The sequence below is a fragment of the Rhinatrema bivittatum genome, chromosome 2 (assembly GCF_901001135.1).
Source record: "Rhinatrema bivittatum chromosome 2, aRhiBiv1.1, whole genome shotgun sequence".
Classification (NCBI taxonomy): domain Eukaryota; kingdom Metazoa; phylum Chordata; class Amphibia; order Gymnophiona; family Rhinatrematidae; genus Rhinatrema; species Rhinatrema bivittatum.
The window spans coordinates 151265005-151289994 of record NC_042616.1 but is presented as its reverse complement, the minus strand read 5'-3'; the positions used below and the strand labels follow the sequence as shown (position 1 = coordinate 151289994).

At 43.8% G+C, this 24990-nt stretch overlaps 1 protein-coding gene across 1 annotated transcript in view; it reads left to right on the top strand.

Moving 5' to 3' along the window:
• MALRD1 (MAM and LDL receptor class A domain containing 1) overlaps positions 1-24990 on the top strand; it is a 954719-nt gene that overhangs the window by 307508 nt on the left and 622221 nt on the right. Inside the window, exon 23 of the mRNA XM_029587045.1 lies at positions 17893-18049. Coding sequence (XP_029442905.1) covers positions 17893-18049 — 157 coding nt within the window. The remainder of the gene's footprint in view (positions 1-17892; positions 18050-24990) is intronic.

Below are 24990 nucleotides of genomic sequence, written 5' to 3'. Positions count from 1 at the left end.
ATCCCCCGGGTCGGGTGATGGCGCGCCAGCAGCCCGAGGCATAAATCTGCCAACAAAGGTAGGGGTGGGGTTAGATAGGGCCGGGGGGGTGGGTTAGGTAGGGGAAGGGAGGGGAAGGTGCGGGGGGGGGGGGGTAGAAAGAAAGTTCCCTCCGAGGCCGCTCCGATTTCGGAGCGGCCTTGGAGGGAACAGGCAGCGCGCGCCGAGCTCGGCGCGCGCAAGTTGCACAAATGTGCACCCCCCTTGTGTGCGCCAACCCTGGATTTTATAAGATACGCGCGGCTACGTGCGTATCTTATAAAATCCAGCGTACTTTTGTTCACGCCTGGTGCGCGAACAAAAGTACGCGCTCGCGCAATTTTATAAAATCCGGCCCTTAGGGAATAGCCACTGCTATTAATTGCATCAGTAGCATGGGATCTTCTTAGTGTTTGGATAATTGCCAGGTTCTTGTGGCCTGGTTTGGCCTCTGTTGGAGACAGGATGCTGGGCTTGATGGACCCTTGGTCTGACCTAGCATGGCAATTTCTTATGTTCTTATGTCTTCACTGATGAGTAATCAGATGAAGAAAATGGCACAGTTTACAAAATCCTCAGCCACAGATGAACTTTTCCCCATGATAAATCTCTCCTCTATCTGTTCATGGGTCTCTGATTCACCAGGGCAATGAGAAAACTCTCACCCTCCAGGGCTTGGCTAAGTGAGGTTCCCCAGGTGGACAGGGCACCCTTATTGGAGCAGGGAAAACCCCTGCAAAGCTGGTAAAATTTGGCAAAAAACATCTCTGCACAAGGAGTCCAAAATCCTCTCTCTCCCCAGTGATTGAAGACTCCAAATGGGGGTCCTCACTTGATCTAAAATAGTTCTTAATCACAGTTCTCCAGAATCTCTCTTACTCTTTCTCTTTATCCTAAACCAAATCCTATGATGGAAGGGATCCACTTGAACACGCGGCTCTCAATGTTCCTCTCTAGGGCAGGGGTAGCAAAATCTTCTCCCTTGTTCTTCTAACCAAAAATTGGTTTCCCACAACTGAGCCTACAAATCAACAGGATATCCTGGAATCAGGTCTCTACCATTTCTCTGGTCCCTTGAAAAGGTTACAAAGGGGCAGGTGTTCCATAATTCCCTGCCTCCGAGCAACACATAGGGATCTCCCAAAGTTTCCTACCACACAAAAATCCATAAATCCTGAAAAGAACTCAGAGGCAAGCCCAACCATCCAGTTAGTGGACTAGAAGTGCAGCCTCCTGACCTTGATTGGTATCCCCAGGCAGGGTGTGTCTGGATCCTCCAGCTAGGCCTGAAAATCCAAATGAGAAAAATCTCTCTTGACTGCCTCCTAACTCTATAAGAACATAAGAAATTGCCATGCTGGGTCAGACCAAGGGTCCATCAAGCCCAGCATCCTGTTTCCAACAGAGGCCAAACCAGGCCACAAGAACCAGGCAATTACCCAAACACTAAGAAGATCCCATGCTACTGATGCAATTAATAGCAGTGGCTATTCCCTAAGTAAACTTGATTAATAGCAGTTAATGGACTTCTCCTCCAAGAACTTATCCAAACCTCCAACTCAAAACACTGCCTCACTCTCTTAGAGAGAGAGCTGCTTTTATATTTCCCAGGGGATGGCCATCCCAGCACCCTCACAGGGAGGGACTGTAGCAAATGGAACCTCCCCCACACTCCAACCTGCACTGAAGGAGTCAAACTAAGTCCACTATTGGTAATGAGCCCAACGGGTCATTAAATTACATATAGATAGCATACGAGTTCACATTTGCAGGTAGACACATTCACACATACACAGTCATAGAATCACTTGATAGAGCAGAAAGAACTTTACTCACCAGCAGTTGAAGAACTGATGCCACTGTTGTCACCTAGTGAGAAATATTGCCCGGTCAGGGTGGGTGGGCAGAGAGCTTGAACTTAGGTCTGTTTGAGGAGATCAACTAGAACTCTGGCCCCTAGGCCAAACTCACAGAACAAGGAAGGTTCAAAATTTGTGAGCAATAAACATGACATCAGACCCAAGAACCACACCTCTGAGGGACCAGATTGGTCCCCAGCCCACTGAAAAGAGCAGGCTGGGAATAAGGAAGTGTTGCCAGCAGCTAGAAGATTGCCTAGCCATCTGTGCTACAAAACCTGATCCTGCTGCTCTGTTTTCAGAGAACTTGTATTCCTGCCATCAGCAGCTTTGGTTTGTCTGACCGCAACATTCCTGTTTGCCAGACCTGACTCTTTCTACTGTTCTACAGCAGTTACTGCATTACCACAAGAAGAGCACAGACGAGTTGTTTAGCATATTCCTAAGTCTTTCATAATCTAAATGAAATGTAAGATCCAAGAGACAACATGAGGAGAACCCTGGCTCTGGCCCCTAGCTAGAGCTCAGCACTGGGCCCGATCCAGGAATTTTTTGGCCCGGGAAGGCCCAGCCAGGGCTGCCAGAGGTCAGATTGTTTTCATTGGTTGCATTTTTTTATTTTTTTTCCTTGTTTAATTTTGTAGTAGTAGTAGTAATATATCCTTTTGGAATATTTTATTCAAAGAATAAAGAAGAAATCTATGCATAGAGAGTCAAGGGAGAGAGGGAGAGCGACACTGAAGCCAGGGTGTCTGCAGGTTCTGTTTCATATTTGAACTTACAGTCCCAAAAGAAGTTGACATGCTCTAACCAATTCAATGCACTAACCTTGCCCAGAGTAATGATGTAGTAAAAGTCACCATGGTGAGTAAATTGATAAGTCTTTCCTTTAGCCTTCAGCAGTGTAAACGCTGATAGAATACTTGCCTTAAGAATAAAACATTTTGCTCCTACTTCAACAGTATAAAAGTCCTCAAGAGCTAAAGTGTTTTTACACAGTAGTATATTTGTCATTACTCAAAAACCATATCGTAGACACTACTCTATTGCCGGCTTCAGGCCTTGAAGATTTTATACCACCTTTTGAGTAATATTGCCATCTCCCTGGCTGCAGACGTTTTATTAATACAGGATCTTGGCTTTCATATTTATTAGAGCTAGAATTTGTTTGGAATATCCCATAGCAATTGTATGCAAAATCTAACTGTATATAATGAAATTAAACCTTGCTGTAACATCAGACTCTATGTGCCGACAAATTTATATTTAGTACTTTTCAGTAATTAGGGGATTTTTGTGTATGTGTTTATATTATGGGGTGGCAGAGTGGCCTGTACATCCCCAAAATCTTGAGTAATACCTAGGCTTTTCATTCTTTTGGACCCAGTCCTCTTAATGTAATTTAGAACTGCAAGTTTTATAATATATAAAAAGTTTGCTGAAGACAAATACTAATCTCTTTGTCAACCCTTCTTCAAATTACTTACATTTGGACTACTGTTTGTGGTAATCCTGAACAAATCTAAACCTAGGTGGAACCAGACTGCTGGCGCTAACCTTTAAAAAGGAGATAGAGCAGCTTTTAAACTAGAACAAAGGGGAAAGCCGACAGTCGCTCAGCAGCACATGGTTCGGAGAGAGGTATCATGAAAGGATACTAATGATGCATTAGAATTAGGGCATCCCGACAGTGAGGTTCCAATAATAAGTAGTCCAAGTGCCTGTAACTAAAAACTCACCTGAGCTAAAAAATTGTAACTTATCCCTATCAATTAAAAAACAGAATGAAAATACAAACAAAAAACAAACTTTGAAATGTTTGTATGCTAATGCCAGAAGTCTAAGAAGTAAGATCTTTTACTATAGCAGGAACCAATGTTTGGAATGAAATGCCCACAGAACTGCGCCTGGAGCCATGTCACAAGAAATTCAAACAAAACTTAAAAACTTGGCTCTTCAGAAAAGCTTATACATAATGACTTCCTAAGCTGCAAACTGCCTTCCTACTTTAAGCAACCATCCACCCCCTCCCTCACCCTACCCCTTTCACCTTAACCTCTTCTGATTGAATGTACATAGTTATACATAGTTTTATAGTTTTTATATTATTATTATTATTATTTATTGTTATTTAAACCCAATTCACCTTATCATGTATAGATTGTAATTATACATAGTTTCTACCAAGAGATTAGACGGGATTCAATAATTCTATATGTGGACTTTTGCCTGGTTCGCTGACCATATTGATATATGTTTGTTCCTTCTGAATTGATTGTAAAGCCTGTTGCTAAATTTTTGTTCAATGTAAACCGAGGTGATGTTTTGAAACGTGCCGCGGTATATAAAAATCCTTTAAATAAATAAATAGATAAATAAATAAATAAATAAATAAGATGGGAGAATTAGAGTGTATAGCAGTGAATGACATAGACTTAATTGGCATCTCAAAGACATGGTGGAAAGAGGATAACCAATGGGACAGTGCTATACCGGGGTACAAATTATATCGCAATGAAAGAGAGGAGCACTCGGGAGGAGGTGTGGCGCTTTATGTCCGGGATGGCATAGAGTCCAACAGGATAAACATCCTGCATGAGACTAAATACAAAATTGAATCTTTATGGGTAGAAATCCCTTGTGTGTCGGGGAAGACTATAGTGATAGGGGTATACTACCGTCCACCTGGTCAAGATGGTGAGACGGACAGTGAAATGCTAAGAGAAATTAGGGAAGTAACCAACTTGGTAGTGCGGTAATATTGGGAGACTTCAATTACCCCAGTATTGACTGGGTAAATGTATCATCGGGTCACGCTAGAGAGATAATGTTCCTGGATGGAATAAATGATAGCTTTATGGAGCAATTGGTTCAGGAACCGACGAGAGAGGGAGCATTTTTAGATCTAATTCTCAGTGGAGCACAGGACTTGGTGAGAGAGGTAACGGTGGTGGGGCCGCTTGGCAATAGTGATCATAATATGATCAAATTTGATTTAATGACTGGAAAAGGAACAGTGTGCAAATCCAAGGCTCTCGTGCTAAACTGGTGGATGGCCAATGCCAATCAGGTTCTCGTTAGCAAGGAGGCACTAGTGGAGTGCAAGTGCTAACGCGACCCCCTAATTTAAATATTGCATGGCACCCCCAGGAGAGGCGCATTAAGAAAGCTGTTCAGCGCCTGCTTTCTGCACATATTTATTGCATCGGCCCCAGAAGCAGAGTGAGAAACAGCAGAGACAGTTCAGGGAGACAGTGAAGGGACAGGAAAAATACAGATTTTTACCAGAATTAAAACGATTTTGTAACCGCTACTGTGAAAATCCATATAGGATACTGTAAGGGATTGGGGCGGGGAAGGGGTGCCGGCCACAGTGCCCACCTATGTTAACATTCAGTTCTAGCTACATCTCTGCTCTGAGCAATAATGCCCAGCACTTTAATAAGTCAGCAGTGTAATAGGAATTCCACCCCTGAGCTTTCAGCTTCTCTATCCCATTCCTTTTTTTTTCTTCTTTTCTTAGGTTTTATAGTGCTTCAGTAATACCTACTACATCATTGCTTGAAGTATCCCATTAAGTAACTCCAGAAAGTGTTGGATACCTCTATCTACTGCTCTGTAGTAGTGATGTAATACTCATAAGTGGAATCTCAATATAAAAGGGAACACCCAACGGTATTTTACCTCGCTGGTTGTCATCAATGTACCAAGAGGTCAGAATTTCTTTCTCCTGGCTAATGTATACTGAGAAAGCTTAGGAAAAAAACCATGCCAACCATGCCAGTGAACAGTTTACAAACAAGCTTTATTTTATCATTTCCTGAGTCAAAAGAAAACATATTCAAACAGACATTTATACCATAGCTAACTACATGCTACTATCATAGAAGTCCAAGAAACACTGAGAGAAGAGGGTGTTCACCTGTTGCTAGAGCTCTCAGACTAGGTCTGAGTCTTGCTAAAAGACTCTAGCACTGTCCTGTGGGCTCGGTTACTAGGGATGACTTCTGCTTTCCGGGCCAGCCAAGCTAAGGATGCAATGGAGGCAGCATTTCAATCTCCTGTAAATGGGCATCTCAGCCATCATTCATGCGCAACAGTAACAGGCCGGACTTACAGTGTTGCATCGGAGGTGGACCCTTGGGCCGAGGTGGGGTTGACACAACCCGAACGTAGGGGCCTACGGGTGCCCACTGTTGGCAGGTGGAGTGGGCTGAAGATAGAGGCCACTGGAGCTTCACCTATACCAGCCCTCATTCCCCGTGGGTTGAGCCTTTGGGTGCCAGGGCCGGCAGGACTTAGGTGGGCCTCAAGGTTGGTTCGTGAGGTAAGGTGGTTCAACCCAGAGACAGCAGTCTATAGGTGGTGTAGTCCTACCCTGGACAGGGTTCGGTACAGGAACTCAGGCACCAATGGAACAGAAAGGAACTGGAGGTGCCTAAGCAAAGAAAGGCCAGAGCCTTGTAAGTCCACGTCCAGGAGATAGGCTAGAGGAGGCGTCACTGACAGGCTGGAATCTGAGCTGGCAGCAAGCGAAGGTTGTGGCAAGCAATGTAGATCTCTGGACACGGAGTAATCTGTAGCGTAGTCGATCAAGGCAATGGTCAGGGCACGGAGAAGGCAGACATAGTCAATCAAGGCAATGGTCAGGGCACGGAGAAGGCAGACATAGTCAATCAAGGCAATGGTCAGAGCACGGAGAAGGCAGGTGTAGTCAATCAAGGTAATGGTCAGGGCACGGAGAAGGCAGGCATAGTCAAACGTAGCAAAGGGCCGGGGTTGGAGACAGGCTGAAGAGTAGTCAGACGTAGCAAGGGTCCGGGGTTGGAGATGGGCTGAAGAGTAGACAAAAGTAGCAAAGGTCCAAGGTTGGAGATAAGCCGAAGAGTAGTCAAACATAGCCGAGTCGAAATCCAGAGTCAGTCCAACACATAGACAGGGCAGGAACGAGGAAGACAGGAACCGGGAACCACAGGAGACAGGAACACAATGTAGAGACAATTCTCTATCAGCAACGAGTACTCGGAGACCTGTTGCAAAGGCAACGCTATGGAGCGATGCCTGAGCTTATATACACTGAAGAGTCTGGCGTCAGCATCCAGGGCCACTGCCAGGTTCCCGCCACGGACCCTTTAAAAGAATCAGAGATGAGCATGCGCGCTCCTAGGGAGGGGCGTGGTGTCGATGGCAGCGTCTTTCCGCGGGCCACGCGGAGAGGCTGGACGAGCAGGGACCTCTTGGCTGCCAACACTGGGGACCATGGCAGAGCCAGAGGCACCGCCACCAGTGAAGAGGAGCCAGAAGCTGCAGTCCATACAAGAAGGTGAGAATGCCACGCTGTGGGTCTGCCGCAGGCGGCACGTGTAACATATGGTCCATTGTAGCTGATTTCTGGAGGGAGCTGGCCAAGGGCTATCACTTCAATGACTAGGACGACTTGGGAGGAGGAACTAAATAGGAAAACAGAATATGGGTTACGATTAAGCTGGAAACCCAAAGGAAAAGGAAGAAACTGCCAGACCAAAAACTAAAATCTATATTAAAAAAAAATGTGTATCTTTCCTTGGCCATGACTTTTAGGCATATTTCTTTGACAGAGCCTTACATGTTGTAATATACATTGTAATATACGTTGTAATATACCTTGTAATATACCTTGTAATATACGTTGCTAAGCCCTCTTATACCCTTATGGGTTATCTCTCTCTTTCCTTTCTTTTTCTTCTATTCCCAAGTTTGATCTCCTTGTTAAATGTAACTTTGCCTCTTCTGTTTGCTCTATTGTTAAATGGTTGTTAAGAGTGTTATCCTCAAGTTCCATGTAAACCGATCTGATATGACAATTGTCATGAAGGTCGGTATATAAAAGAATTAAATAAATAAATAAATAAATGGATGTTTTCATTTTTGTCCAGCTCAGGTATCCCGAGTATATATGATTTTCTCTATCTATTCTTGAAGTCAAATTGATGTATCTTCAGATTCTTTAATGCTTTTTCCAGAACTTTCACTTTTCTAGAGGAACTACCAGTACCATCTCTCTCCGCTATGTTGATTTGCTACTGCATTAAAGATGTCAGAACAGATAAACTTTAGCTCATTTATAAAAGAGACAATTTCTGATTTTGCAACTGCAGGCTCTGTCCCTGGGATACTTTAATCATCAAGTTGTCTTCTGGTTTCTTACCTAGTATCTGAGCTTATCTAGGATTTTTTTGAGTGTTTCTGCTGTGTTTTGACAGTGCTAATGCATATGAAAACTTCTCCTGTATTTCACTTAGCAAGATACACATTAATTTTCAGAGGCGCTACATGCGCAAAATTACCATATATATGCATAAGTAGCTTGTTCTCACATACATGCAACTTTATAAACATCAAACGTACGCATGTATTTTCCATTTCACATGCATGTTTACCTGCTTAAATAAAGGGGTGGTCTAGGGGCTTTCCAGGGTGGGTCCAAGAGGAACATCGATAAGTTGCTCTTTAAAAGAGATTTATGCAAATATATTAGGAAAGTTATTTGTGCAATTTTACACCTGTTACTCAACTGATATCAGACTTCTCTTTTGTCTGCTATTGTTGGGTGGGAGGTTGGGATGAACTGGGGGGAGGTCAGGGTGATACACTAGGAAGGTCTCAAAGAACCGAAGATGGAGCGTGTGAACTGGTGGACGTATCCATAAACTGATGATTTCAATTTCACATTCATTTTTTAAATATACCTACTTCCACATATAAATCAACCTTTTATGTGAAAAGTTTTAATATATTTTGAGTGTAAAATATATGTGCATATTTTTATAAAATAGGTAGAAAAAGTGCATTCATTGAATGCATTGCTGATATTCATGCGTAACGATACATACACAGTTATGGAAGTGGTAAACTTATGCAGACATTATAATCTGCACGGAATAGATATACACAGGTTATAAGATACTACAGTAGATCTCCGTGTGCCCAAATATGCGTGTCTATGGGGCCGCATGGAGTTTAAAAGTTATCCTTATAGAGGTCAATATTCGAAGCCATTTAGATAGATAATGCACAAATGCAAGTTTTAGAATATTGAGCCTCTTATTTGACTAGATTTTAGCCAGATACGTAATTGGTTAAAATCTAGCCAGACATAAAAAGAGGAGTTCCTGGTAATGTCTAAGTTACGAACTAACTTTACCGAATTTCGGTTCTATTTGGAAAAATGAGCTGGTTAACTTTAGACCTGCTTCAGAGACGGCCTAAAGTTAACCAGCCTTGTGTCAGATAATTTACTACTTAACAACAAGGGATTATGAAGGTTTTTTTTTTTTTTTTGGGGGGGGGGGGCAGGAAGGTTCAGGAATTTTTGTGCAAGGCAACACCACATTGGGACGTCAGGTGTTTGGGTTATTCTGGGGCAGGGGCAACTGGATCTTTATATTTGATAAGAATAAGAAAAGGTGGGGGGCTCCCCAAACTGTAAGCCCAGAGACATGTTTTTCATATTTAGGGAGGCTGAAGGTTGGAGGATGAATGTCTTGATGGGGCCATATATGAAATTTATTAGGAGAATGACGGGATCAGGCCACAGGCATTTTTCCATTTTTTTTTAAACAGTGACACTTAAATGGATATCTTTTGAGGGTATCCAGATAAGTAATAAATTATTCAGCCAGTCAAGGCTGGTTAACTCAAAACTTAACTGTTCCCTCCTGCCCGACTGTCACTCCCGCCCCACTTGTGCTGAAATCTGAAATGGTACCCAACTACCTTGTGCGTTCCTTTGTCTTGCACATGAAGTCTCGGGGGGGGGGGGGGGAGGAGGGGAGGGGCGGTGGCTGTTATTGGGTCTGCCATTACCACAGCCAGCATCATTGTCAGTATGGCAGAAGCATTAAAGAACCTGCAAGACCATATTTAATACTAGGATCTATTATAAGATTTATACTCTTTAGTAAATCAACCATTAAAATGTCCGTTTATGCCTATGTTTAAAATGATCATTAATGTGGATTAATGACTGATTTTAACAGCTGCTTAGTATATAGACCTCTCTGTGTCTTTTGGGAAAATGCTTTGTGCATAGGCCCCTTTTTGCTGAAAGAGGCCCACTTTCAGTGCATTTATTCCTTGGAAGTTTTTAAATATCTCTATCATATCTCCCCTGTCCCTTCTCTTCTCTAGTTATACATGTTTAGATCTTTAAGTCTGTTCCCACTTCCCATATGCTTTATGATGAAGATCTTTGACCATTTTAGTAGCTGCCCTGTGGACCAGCTCCATCCAGTTTTTATCCTTTTGAATGTGTGGTCTCAGAATTGTACACAGTACTCAAAATGAGGTCTTACCAGCAACTTACACAGAAGCAATATCACCTTCTTTATCCTTCTGGCTATTCTCTCCCTTTGCATCCAAAAATCCTGCTGATTGTTTTCATTGCCTTATCTACCTATTTGGGCACCTTAAAATTAGCAGATATAATTACCCCCAGACCCTTCTCTTCTTTTATGGACAGATGTTCACCCCCTATACTGTATCACTTCCTTGGGTTTTTACATTCCAAAACATAACACAATATTTTTATAAGTATATTTTAGTTGTCTAACACTAGACCATTCCTCAAGCTTCACTAGGATGTTCCTCATGTAGTTTTACACCTTTCAGGGTGTCTACCCTGTTACAGATCTTGATATTATGCACAAAATGTCAAATCTTTTTGAGTAGCCCTTCCACAATATCAGTGACAAAACTGTTGATGAGAGCCAGACCAAGAATCCATCCCGGCATTCACTTTGAGTAAATGCCACTAACCACTATCCTTTGTCAACCCCCACTCAACTGGTTTAGAATCTAAGAATTTTTCTTTTTAATTTTCTTAAAAATTTATAAACTGCTATATCGACACTTCTAAGCAGTTAGACAAGAAAACATCTATAAAATGTAAAAAATTCCATAAAAATATAACAGACATTTAAAAATAAAATATTGTGCAAACATTAAAATAAATTGTTAAAAACATTCCCTAACATCATTCAAAATTAAAACAGCAAAAACTCTTTGCCTGATACAACCTGGCTGGATTCTACTTAGAGCTGCCCTCATATGCTTAATGAAAGAAATAGGCGTTCAATAATTTACTAAATCATAGAAAAGTAGATTTGTCCCATAACTCGCTAGGAAGTGGATTCCACCATGTAGGTCCCGCGTCACACAACAAATTGAGTTGTTAGTCATTCAAGTTAAATTGTTTAAATGAAGGAACATCCAATAGGAACTGTGGCTCAGATCTTAAAGTATGCCGCAGTTGATAAAAGGTCAAAACAGATGAGAAATATTTTGGTGTTGTGCCCTGCAAAACTTTAAGTAATAATAATAAAACTTTAAACATACTTCTATATTTAATCGGTAGCTAGTGCAGATCCTGCAGTATGGGTGTCACATGCTCTCTTAATGATGTTCCAGCAATCAGATGAGCTGCAGAATTCTGCACCTTCTGTAGTGCACATAGTGTTGATTGAGAAAATCCCATAAAGAAATACTACGTGCGCTATACTAGGTTAGACTGAGGGTCAATCAAGTCTAGTATCCTGCTTCCAACGGTGATCAATCTAGGTCACAAGTACCTTGCAAAAACCCAAACAGTACATAGATCCCATGCTCCTAATCCCCCAGGACAATTAGTGGCTTTTCCCAAGTCTAACTGGCTAATAACTGTTTATGTACTTCTTATCCAGGAAATTATCCAAACCTTATTTAAACCCAGCTACACTAACTGCCTTTACTACATCTTCCAGAGTTCAATTGTGCATTGAGTGAAATAGACTTTTCTTCAATTTGTTTTAAATGTGCTACTGTTGCGAATGCGGGGTTGCAGTCGCTTGCTCTAGAGGGATGTGAGCCCTTGGACCACGGCACAGCTCAGGGAGGAGCCCCAAGACACACCATGGGAGGTGAGAGTGTCCAAGCACATGCTGGAGATGGAACAAGGTGGAACCAGGGTCAAGATGAGGAACATTGTAGGCACTAGAACAAGGCAAGCTCAGATCTCCACTGGACCTGCACACACAGGTGAGACCTAGCAATGCAATGCTGGTCTCAAGAGTAGCCCTCCAGGCACTTGGTAGCCCTTCTGGACCCGTCAATTGGGAACGACGAGTGCATGAGGCCAGACGGAGGCTGAGGGAGGAATATGACAAGACATGGAACTGAGAAACTTGGAAGACTCAGGCGGGGATTCGAGGAACTTGGAAGATTCAGATGAGGATCCAGGATTCAGGCACCAGTACAGGGTGAGTACTTCACCACAGTGCACCCTACACAGCTGCCCGTGGCTGGTTGCTGACCACGCCAGAAGTGAAGCAAACTCCAGATGAAGACTTGAAGCTGGAAACATGACGAAGATTCAGGAGAAGCCTGCACCGAGGCATGCCCTACACAGCTGCCCATGGCTGAAGTGGAGCAGACTGTGGCTTGATTCTAGGGCATGGATGGAACAAGGAACTCCGAAGATCGGGAACAGGATTCAAAGATTCAAGACTCAGGATTCAGAACTTGGATTCAGGAACAGACCTCGACATTAAAAGCAAGGGCCTTCCGGAGACTTGCACTGCAGACATGAAGACGGGCCTTGTGTCATGAAGTGCTCTACACATTCCCCCATGGGCTAGTCATGGATCACGATGGTGGCACACCATGAAAGGTGGACAAGAAGGAAACCTGGAAGCAGGATGAAGAGCCGGAGGCTGGACAATCAGCAACGTCAGGAACATGGAACATCAGGAACACAGGACAAATGACGAGGGAGCTCCGATGAGGAACGAACATCCACGGAGACCAGGAACATCTAGGAACATCTAACAAAGAACACTGAACCATCTGGACAGGAGCAGACCACAGAAGACCTTGTTGGACAGAAGAAGACATGGAGATCCGATACGAAGGCCCCGAGGAGTGGAAGCAGAGCCCTTTTATAGGGCTGGACATGGCACAGACAGGTGACATCATCCACCGGGGCCTCGGGGGCTTTTCCCGCCGCTGGCTCTTTAAATGAAGTACAGAGGCATGCACACATGCCTAAAGGATCCCAAGGCCCAGCAGCAGAGCAATAGCGTCGGAGGCAATGGTGATGGCGGCACCCGGGCCGCGAAGATGGAGAGTTTGGCAGCAGCTCTCTGCCGCGGAGCACAGCATCGGCGGCGGCACCCTGCTACAAAGAGGTGGAGACTGTGGCGGCCATCCCTGCTGCAGAGAACGAACGAGACCAGTGGCGGCGTCCCGGCTTGTGTGGGAGCGGCAGCAGGCAGTGGCAGTCGGAACAGTGCACAGTCGCTCAGGAGCAGCATCACTTCTGAGCCGCGAAGAAAGACGGGGCATGCCATGGCCTCGGGCAGGTGAGTGAGGCTGCTCGTGGTTATGGCCCGTGAGCAGCGGAGAACAACACTTCCTTTTCTTTCTTTTTCCTCTCTTCCCCTTCTCCCAAACACCGCCTCCTCTCCTTACCCACACTTCCTTCCATTAGGCTGCCCTCTTCTTCCCCTCACTTCACTAGGGCTTCCTATTCTGCTAGCAGAGAGTGGAGACCCAGCCAGCATTGCAGACCTCACAGTGCCAGACTTCTTCTGCTGGCAGGTGTTGGGTACCCCACCAGCATTGCAGCTGTCATTAGGAGTGTGCATTCGGATTGACCGCATTAGTAAAACGCAACTCATATTTTTTTTTTACTTAAAAAATTGATTCGACATAAACGATCGGATTTCCCACATATCGAACATAGATATGTTCGATATGTGGGAAATCGCGATTGTTGAGCCAAAATAAAAATATAAACCCCCTCACCCTCCTTAATCCCCCCCCGACTTACCACAACTCCCTGGTGATGGAGCGAGGAGTGAGGACGCCATTTCTGCAATCCTTGGCGAGAAGCATGTGACGTCGGCGGCACGTCGAGTGACGCCGGCGTCACGTGATTCCCGGCTCGTTCGCGCCGGACGGCTCGTTCGGCCCAAAAAGAACTTTTGGCCAGCTTGAGGGGGTCAGGAGGCCCCCCCAAGCTGGCCAAAAGTTCTTTTTGGGCCGAACGAGCCGTCCGGCGCGAACGAGCCGGGAATCACGTGACGCCGCGTCACTCGACGTGCCACCGACGTCACATGCTTCTCGCCAAGGATTGCAGAAATGACGTCCTCACTCCTCGCTCGATCACCAGGGAGTTGTGGTAAGTCTGGGGGGGGGGGGATTAAGGAGGGTGAGGGGGTTTAAATTTTTTTTTTGCACATATGTACATATACCCAACTCATTGGATTTTTTTTATGTCCATATTGGCCGCAAGTGGGACCCCCTTTCGGACATAAAAAATATGAACATAAAATTTTGCTCTGCACATCCCTAGCTGTCATGCCTTTGGACATCTTCTGGCAGCGGTTGGGGACTCTGTCAGCATTGCGGCCCTCATTGGACTATTTCAGCTGGTGATAACTGGAGACCCTTCCATCATTGCAGTCTTGCTACAGTTTTCCTTCTGCTGGCATGGATTGGGAGCCCTGCCAGCATTATAGCGTTCACCAGATTACTTCTACTGGCAGAAAATGGGGATCTCACCAGCACTGCTGCTATCACAACACTGGACTTCTGCTGGCTGGGGTTGAGGATCTCATCAGCATTGTGGTCTTCATGATACCAGACTTCTTCTTCTGCTGGCAGGCTGTCTGGTCTGTGCCAGCATTGCAGTTCTTGCCAGACTGCTTCTTCTTCTGTCTGGGTTTGGGATTTCTGCTATCATTGTGGCTCTCATGGTGCTGGATTTCTCTTTCTGATATTAGGGAGTTGGGACCCTGCCAGCATTGTGGCCCTCACCAGTTTACTTCTGCTGGTTGGGATTGGGAACCCTATCAGCATTCAAGTCTTTACCACTTCCACACTTGAGCAAATAAACAAAAAGGAAGATTTGGCTGCAGGCATTGAAAGTTTGGCGGGCCAGAAATAGTTGGTCTGTTGGCTGGATGTGGGATAATTTTCAAAGTGGACTTATGCACAAAAGTCCATTTTGAAAATCGGTGCATCTTCTGCCAATATTTGCTGCATAAGTTATGTGGGTTATCTGAAAATTATGTATAACCCATTGAAAACTTTGAAGTCCTCCGAGAAACTTTCTTGTATGTTCCAGCCTTATATTTGCTTCAGCTCAGTGGGACTAGACAGAAATATTTCTCTACTACTATGGAACACTTTATCTGACAAAATACGGCTATGTCAAAATGTCTAGGGTTTTAAAAAGGGTTTGAAAACATTGTGGTCAATATTCAAAGGCATTTAGCCCAGTAATTCATACGTTATCTGGCTAAATGGGAAATTTTTGAATATTGAACCACTTATCCAGCTAGATTGTAGCCAGATAAGTAATTATCTGGTTAAAATCTAGCCAGATAAAAAGGAGGCGTTCCAGGGGCATTCCAATGCGGGCCTACGTTAACCGACTAATTTAGCTGATTTTCAGTTCTATCTGGCTAAGGCCTATATTTTCTAAAACACCGCGGCGGCATGAATCACGCGGTGCAGGGGGGCAGGGGGGTGAAGCGGGGAGCGGGCCTGCAACAGCTGGCAGCGATCGCACCTCTGCGGTGCGATCGCTGCCGCTTACGCACCCAATAACGTCATTGTAAAAGCTGGTGCTATTGGGCGCGAAATTGGAAACGAAAAGGCACCTTACCTTTTCGCCGTCCACGCTGTCTTCGTGGCGTCCGCCCCGACTCCTCCTCTTCCAGACGTCGCCCCAACTCCGCCCCTTTTTAGCTATCACACGCGAAGAGGGACTTTTCACGTGAGAAACGTCCTTTTTTGCATGCGCTAGCTTTAGAAAATGACCCCTTAAGTTAGCCAGATAAATTTAACACTGCCTCAGAGCAGATCTAACCAGACATCTTCAAAAGATATCCTGTTAAGTGACATTATATGAGGGAAAAATGGTGTATTATGGGCCTAATTCCTCCCCCCCCTCAATTTAAGATAAGGCCCTGTGATCTGAACACATTCCACCCTCCACCCCCCGAACGTCTCTGAATTGTAAAAAAGAAAATGTTGTGAGGGTCTGCAGGCTGGGCACACCTACCATTTCCTTTCTTATTTTTTTTTTCTTATTTTTAATGTGGCTCTGTCTTGTCCTCCTCTACCCTGCACCTCTTTGCCAACCTCCCGCAGGCCCCCTTCCCCTAGATAGCACAAAACCTAGCTGGGAGCGAGGTATCATTTTACCTGGTCCTGGTGCTTCCAGCATTGCTTTGACAACAGTAACACTAGAAGATATTTCACAGTTGTTTCATGGAAAATGTGTTAACTAATGCAAAAGCAAGGAAATTCAGTTATTCCTTTATTTCCCAGAATTATGTAACCTGATCTGGTACATTTCCACAGAAGTAGAAGTTTTATTCATGGGGCATTGCATAAAAATAAAGCAGCCAATATTCAGCAGCTATCTGTGTGAGCTAAATTGGCTGAGATATTCAGGAGTGCAGCAGTTCCTCAGAATATACCTGGCTATTTAATAGTTAGCCAGATAGGTTTACCTGGATAAATTTAGACCTGATGAATAGCAGCTCTAACTTATCTAGCTAACTTAGGCCTAGATTCATCAAAATGCTATAATGCCTATGCTAAAAAATGGGGGCGTGGTTAGGCTAATTTCTCTGCTCCTGCATAGGTAATTTCTCCAATGTGTGATACATTTATTGCAGCCGCACTATTTTTCGCATCACATGCTGATTAATCTACCACAGGCACACATTACTTACCAAAAAGTTTTTCTCTCAAATGTCAGTTCGGGGGGGGGGGGAGGGGGGGGAAGGAGGGAGAGAGAGAGAGAGACCAATATGTAAGGTTACTATTTATACCATTATAAGAGGAGGAACTTATAACTCAGGGAGAGGTTTGGGGGGTGGGGTAGGTTTGTGGGGGCAGTTTTACATGCTCAGTTAGAGGTACAAACAGCGAGTTTGACATCAGTGAAGATTTTTTGTCATTTAGAGTGATGAAAGGTAAAGAGGAGTTGATTTGCACAATGTACTCTCTACCTAGCTTTATTGCACTAGCTGCATTGCATACAAATAAAGCGGCCAATATTCAGCGGCTATCTACATGAGCAAATTAGTTGGATAAACATTTTTGGCTAACTTGGCTGAGATATTCAGGACGTGAGGTCTCCAGAATTGTATACAGTATTCCACTAGCTGCAATCAAGCCAGGTAGAGAGTACATTGTACAAATCAACTCCTCTTTTACCTTTCATCACTCCAAATGACAGAAAATCTTCACTGATGTCAACTTTGCTGTTCGTACCTCTGACTATGTATGTAATACTGCCCCCCAAACCTCACCCACCTCCCAAACCTCACCCTGAGTTATAAGTGTCCTCTCTTATAGTGGTATAAGTAGTAATCTTATATAGTTAGCTTCTACAGAGTCTCTTGTATCATGTGTTGTGGAAATTATCTATGTGGGAGCAGGGAAAGTAACCTAACTTGTTCCCCCCCCCCCCTTTTTGTTTGTAATCACAGGTGCTATTTCCACTATATTTATAGCATTTTGCTGAATCTAGGTCTAAGTTAGACAGATAAGAAGTTCCATACCAGAACACTCCTTCCTGCCCCTCATTTGTCCGGATAACATTTTAGCTGGATAAAACGTTATCTGGATCTGTGAGGTTGCTGACTGTTGCGAATATTGAAACAGCAGCACTTAGCCGGTATAAGTTCAATCTTATTCGGCTAAGTTGCACTGAATATCAACCTCAAAAGCCTTTAGGTTTACAAAATGATATAATGCCTAGTTGTATATTAAACACTTGGGAGAGCTTTATAATAGTTTTCTACTATTATGTTAAATTCTTAGATGAAACATTTCTAACTAAGCCACTGATCAATTGTTTTAGTTACATTACAACATAAATAGCTGTCATCATTAAGTATCATTATTTTCAATGTATACATTTAAAGTATATATGTAGTACATACTGTATAATAAATTACATTATACTTCTCTACAGGAATACCGAAGAAGGTCTTTATTTGTATGCTGACAGTTCAAATGGACAATTTGGGAATACAGCTGACATTATCACTCCAATTATTTCTCTCACTGGACCCAAATGTAAACTAGTGTTTTGGAGCCATATGAATGGTGCAACAGTGGGTACACTTCAGGTAAGAAACAGAGAAATATAAAAACATAGAGAATGACAGCAGGTGAAGACCATATGGCCAATCCAGTCTTCTTATCCAGTAATCCCATCCCTTTATGGCTCACTTCCCACGTAGCTTTACAGTCCCTCCCTTTCTTTCAATGATCCTTTGTGCTTACCCCATGCTTTCTTAGAAACATTGAAATATGATGGCAGAAAACGACCATATTACCCATGCGTCTAATTTATCTAGCCCTCACAATTCCCATCACTCCCTCAGAGAGCCCATGCTCCATTTATCCCATGCTTTCTTTAGTTCAGATACCGTTTTTGCCTCCACCACCTCCACTGGGAGGCCGTTTCATACATTCATTACCCTCTATGTGAAGAAATAGTTCCTAAGATTATTCCTAAGTCTACTCCCTTTCAACCTCATCCCATGACCCCTTGTTCTAGACCTTCCTTTGCAATGAAAGAAGCTCGCCTCCTGTGCATAGAAAGCTTTGAGATATTTAAATGTCTCTAACATGTCTCCCCTATCTCGCCTTTTTTCTAGTGTGAACATGTTTAGGTCTTTAAGTCTATCTCCATATGCTTTAGAACTAAGACCACTGATGGTTGTAGCAGCCACCCTTTGGATCAACTCTAATTAGTTTAAATGTTTTTGAAGGTGCAGTCTCCAGAATTGTACACAGTATTCCAAATGAGATCTCACCAGGGACTTATACAGGGGCCATATCACCTCCCTTTTTCTGCTGACCATTCCTCTCCCTACGTAGCCAAACATCATTTTGGTTTGTGCCATTGATTTAGCCACCTTTTTGGCCACCTTAAGATCATCAGATACAATCATCCCAAGATCCTGCTCCTCTTTTGTGCTTAGAAGAATCTTGCCTCCAATACTGTACCTCTCCCGTGGGTCTTTACATCCTAAATGCATTACTCTGCATTTTTTAGCATTAAATCTTAGCTCTCAGTCCCTTTAATCTTCCATTCTGATGCCCATTCTCCTAGTCTCACAAGGTCATGCTGCAGTTCCTCACAACTTTGCATAATTTCATGCCATCTACAAATCCGGTCACCTTATTTATTGTTCCATTTTGCAGATCATTAATGCATATGTTAAACATTACAGGTCCCAGTACTAGTCCTTGTGGTGCTCCACTAAAGACCTTTCACCATTTGGAATAGTGACCATTTAGCCCTAAATGTTTTATCTTATTTTATGAAAAAGAAAGATAAACATTGAAATACTGGTTTTCTGACTGCAGGAAGCTGTACAAGGTAAAGGAGGCAAATTGTGGTCCTTAATTAGCACAAAAAAAATCTGTTTTTCAGAATTTTTCAAGGATTGTGATATCTTTTATTGGATCAACATAAGAATAAACCAAAAACAGTGCTGAGTTTTAACTTTCAAGACTGCATTCAGATCAGGATACCCACAATAAATACTCATTAGATCTTTGCTTATAAACTTATGATTAATTGTTTAGATATACTAAAAACTAACTCTGCTTTTGCCAGTCAGCTGAAATCAGATGTTTTTTTTTTTTTTTTAAATTATTATTTGGTTTTTTCCTGGGCCTTCCTCTGCCAGCAAAATGAATTGTGCTCCATCGCTGAGATGTTTCATTATTAAAATACCTCTCAAACTTTGAGAAGTACATAATATTGAATACCAAAGTCAAGCAGAAAGCTAAATAGCACATGAAGCAATAAATATGAGACACTCAGCTGCACAAATGTTCTTTTATTTCAGCAACATGTCAGTCAAGATATTAATAAAAGTTAAGGAGCATTAGAAGGCCAAATTCGGTCTCCAGCTTAAATGAATTATGCTGTCTGGTCACCAGTTTATTACACTGTGCCAAGTAAAATTATTGCACTCTAGTGGATAATAGAAAATAGAGAGGCTGAGCCATAAATTATTTCAGAACAAATTATCAATATTATAGCCTTACGTTCTTGCAATACTGACTTCAAGTTAAAGGAGGAATCTAACTTTTAGTTTTGTATCTACCAAAGAAGTATGTTTAAAGTTATTTGCTAAAATTCTCTGGCCTAGAAGAATTAGATCCAAAGAGTAATGAGTTACATGATCTTGCAGAGATAATGCACTTCCTGGTGGTACTGGCATCAAATGATAGAACCAAGACTTAATCTAAAGCAGTGATGGTTAACTTTCATGATCCTGGGAAATAACCAACTAGCTTATAATGTTATTGAGAGATGCAACAAACAATACGGGATACTTGATTTTTCCAAATGTATGCAAACAAATGTATAGAAATTGAGACCTAAGTAGAATATAAGAAGACGTAATATGCAAAGAAATGTTCATATTTTATTTGCTAAGACAACTGTGTACAAAAGCAATGGCCTTCTTTTTAATGGCTTGGCACACATTTACATAATCTACTCTTCCCAATCTCTTCTCTACACTAATGTTACCAGAATTTGTGGTTGGTTAATATGGGAGACTTTTGATTGATCAATTTACAGGAAATTCAGGGCAGTGTGCTTCAGGAATATTGCTACAATGTAGCCTTAAAATATGCAGTTTCCAGATATCTTGGAAGTACAATTTTTAAGTGTTGTTTTTACTGTTAATTATTGTGGACCCAGTACAAGCTATGAGGTTTGGTTCATACTTCCTGCAGAAAAGGGAATTATGCACCAGAAAAGCTAAGCTTTTATTCCCATTGTCACTGGGAAGATGAATTTCAAATATTTGTACATTGTTTAATGAGGTTGCTATTCAAAGCATTTGTCTGGCTAAGTTTTGGAGATAGCTAAGAACATAAGAACATAAGAAAATGCCATACTGGGTCAGACCAAGGGTCCATCAAGCCCAGCATCCTGTTTCCAACAGTGGCCAATCCAGGCCATAAGAACCTGGCAAGTACCCAAAAACTAAGTCTATTCCATGTTACCATTGCTAATGGCAGTGGCTATTCTCTAAGGGGCGGATTTTCAGAGCCCTGCTCGCCTAAATCCGCCCAAAACCGGGCGGATTTAGGCGAGCAGGGCCCTGCGCGCTGGTAAGCCTATTTTACATAGGCCTACCGGCGCGCGCAGAGCCCCGGGACTCGCGTAAGTCCTGGGGTTCTCCGAGGGGGGCGTGTCGGGGGCGGGTCCCGGTCGTCGCGGCGTTTTCGGGGCGTGACGGCAGCGTTTTGGGGGCGGGTACGGGGGCGTGGCTACGGCCCGGGGCAGTCCGGGGGCGTGGCCGCGCCCTCCGTACCCGCCCCCAGGTCGCGGCCCGGCGCGCAAGATGCCCGCTGGCGCGCGGGGATTTACGCCTCCCTCTGGGAGGCGTAAATCCCCCGACAAAGGTAAGGTGGGGGCTTAGACAGGGCCGGGTGGGTGGGTTAGGTAGGGGAAGGGAGGGGAAGGTGAGGGGAGGGCAAAAGGAAGTTCCCTCCGAGGCCGCTCGATTTCGGAGCGGCCCTCGGAGGGAACGGGGGTAGGCTGCGCGGCTCAGCGCGCGCCGGCTATACAAAATCGATAGCCTTGCGCGCGCCGATCCAGGTTTTTAGCAGATATGCGCGGCTCCGCGCGTATCTACTAAAATCCAGCGTACTTTTGTTTGCGCCTGGAGCGCAAACAAAAGTAGGCCTATTCGCGGAGTATGAAAATCCGCCCCTAAGTGAACTTGATAGCAGTAATGGACTTCTCCTCCAAGAACTTATCCAATCCTTTTTTCAACACAGCTATACTAACTGCACTAACCACATCCTCTGGCAACAAATTCCAGAGTTTAATTGTGCGTTGATTAAAAAAGAACTTTCTCCGATTAGTTTTAAATGTGCCCCATGCTAACTTCATGGAGTGCCCCCTAGTCTTTCTACTATCCGAAAGAGTAAATAACCGATTCACATCTACCCGTTCTAGACCTCTCATGATTTTAAACATCTCTATCATATCCCCCCTCAGTCGTCTCTTCTCCAAGCTGAAAAGTCGTAACCTCTTTAGTCTTTCCTCATAGGGGAGCTCTTCCATTCCCCTTATCATTTTGGTTGCCCTTCTCTGTACCTTCTCCATCACAATTATATCTTTTTTGAGATGCGGCGACCAGAATTGTACACAGTATTCAAGGTGCGGTCTCACCATGGAGCGATACAAAGGCATTATGACATTTTCCGTTTTATTCACCATTCCCTTTCTAATAATTCCCAACATTCTGTTTGTTTTTTGACTGCCGCAGCACACTGAACTGACGATTTCAATGTGTTATCCACTATGACGCCTAGATCTCTTTCTTGGGTTGTAGCACCTAATATGGAACCCAACATTGTGTAATTATAGCATGGGTTATTTTTCCCTATGTGCATCACCTTGCACTTGTCCACATTAAATTTCATCTCTTCATTTGGATGCCCAATTTTCCAGTCTCACAAGGTCTTTCTGCAATTTATCACAATCTGCTTGTGATTTAACTACTCTGAACAATTTTGTGTCATGTGCAAATTTGATTATCTCACTCGTCATATTTCTTTCCAGATCATTTATAAATATATTGAAAAGTAAGGGTCCCAATGCAGTATCTAAAAATTTACCCCTATTCACTAGCTAAATGTTAGCTGAGTAGATTGCTAAAATTTAGAAGGATAAAAAAGAGGCAGGGAGCGTGGCTAAAATGTATCTACCACTGATATTCATTAATAACTGGATAAAGTAATCTGACCAACACTGGTCAGAAAAATTGCTGTCCTAAAGTTAGATAACCGAAAAAAATGAATAGTCAAGCAGTGGCCAATCTCCCTGACTCCTACTCCCCAATATCTTTTAAAACTTGCTTGATGAGTAGCACTGATTCTGCCTCCCCCCCCCCTTGCCCCCAAACTCCTACCTTTAAAAAGCTGTGGCCAAAAATCCTCACCCAATGTTTAAACCCACATAAGTGCCCCCAAAGCAGAATGAGAGGAGCAGACGTTCTTACCTCCTCCAGCATCACTGAATACTAATTGCTGAGAGCCAATCCCCATTTAGAATTCAGTACTGGACAGTGATTACCTGATTCCCTGTCAGTGAAGAGACCAAACTTCATTCAGTGATGAGAATGACAAGGAAGCAGCCGATTCTAATTCTATGCTGACTTCAAAATGGGGATTGACTGTTTCACCCGAGAGTGATGTAAATAAATTAATACTAAGTGTCAGTAGCTTTCAGAACTATTGGCAATTAGTATTGAGTGGATCTAGAAGAGGTAAGAGCCTCTTCTTCTCCTTCTCTGCTTTGGGTACATTTTTGGGGATTTGAGAGTTGGAGTTGAGGGTAGGTATGTTTGTTAATATTTTTTTAAAGGCAAGAGACAAGGGCATTAGTACCACTTGGCCTGACAATTTTCAAATATATTGGGTGGCAGAGTGTTAGCTAGATCAGCTGCTGCTTGACCATTAGTTCTTTTTTATCATATTCTGTAAGCAGTGAGTAGCAAAGTTGCACAGATTTTATCCAGGTAACTTTAGCTGAGTATATTTAGCAGATCACTTATCCAGATAAGTTCCACGACTATTTTGCTAAAGTTATCCGCCTAACTTTGACCTAGATTCATAATTTTGCTATAAATTTCGCATGATTACTAGTAGAGATGTGAATCGTGTCCTCGATCATCTTAACGATCGATTTCGGCTGGGAGGGGGAGGGAATCGTATCGTCGCCGTTTGGGTGTTTAGAGTATCGTTAAAATCGTGAACCGGCACACTAAAACCCCCTAAAACCCACCCCCGACCCTTTAAATTAAATCCCCCACCCTCCCCAAATGCCTTAAATTACCTGGGGGTCCAGCGGCACACTAAAACCCCCCTAAAACCCACCCCTGGCACACTAAAAACCCACCCCGACCCTTAAATTAAATCCCCCACCCCAAATGCCTTACATTACCTGGGGGTCCGTAGCGGCGGTCCGTAGCTTAAATTACCCCCGGGTCCGTAGCTAAATCGGGGGAAGGGGGAGAGCAGGAAATCCGGCACACTAAATCGTGGTGTCTTCAGCTGGCGCCATATTGCAAAATGGCCGCCGCAAAATGGCGGCGGCCATAGACCAATACGATTCGACGCAGTCCAGTCCGGACCCTCGCTGAACGACCTCCTGCAGTCGATCTCCTGCCGGCGCCATTTTCCGTACGGAAACGATTCGCGGCAGGAGATCGCTCCAGGGCCCCCGCTGGACCCCCAGGAACTTTTGGCCAGCTTGGGAGGGCCTCTTGACCCCCACAAGACTTGCCAAAAGTCCAGCGGGGGTCCGGAACGACCTCCTGCGTCGAATCATATTGGTCTATGGCCGCCGTCATTTTGCGGCGGCCATTTTGCAAAATTGTGCCGGCTGAAGACACCACGATTTAGTGTGCCGGATTTCCTGCTCTCCCCCTTCCCCCGATTTAGCTACGGACCCGGGGGTAATTTAAGCTACGGACCGCCGCTACGGACCCCCAGGTAATTTAAGGCATTTGGGGTGGGGGATTTAATTTAAAGGGTCGGGGTGGGTTTTAGGGTGTTTTAGTGTGCCGCTGGACCCCCAGGTAATTTAAGGCATTTGGGGGGGGGGGGGGTTCGGGAGGGGGGGGGATTTAATTTAAGGGGTCGGGGTGGGTTTTAGGGGGTTTTAGTGTGCCGGTTTTCCTGCCCTCCCCCCTTCCCCCGATTTACGATTTTTTGACGATAAATCGGGGGAATTGGTATTGTATCGTGGCCCTAATGATTTTTGATGATTTAAAATATATCGGACGATATTTTAAATCGTCAAAAAACGATTCACATCCCTAATTACTAGTGCCTATGATTAAAAAAGGGGGCAGGCTTAGGGAAATTTTTGAGATACTGCAGAGAGAGATAGAGAGAGAGAGAGTGAGAGTGAGAGAACCTCTTTATAAGGCTCTCATATTAGGGATGTGCAGAGGGACCGCACACGTTACATTTGGTATTCGTATTCGTCGGGGGGGGGGGGGGGGGAGAGCAGATA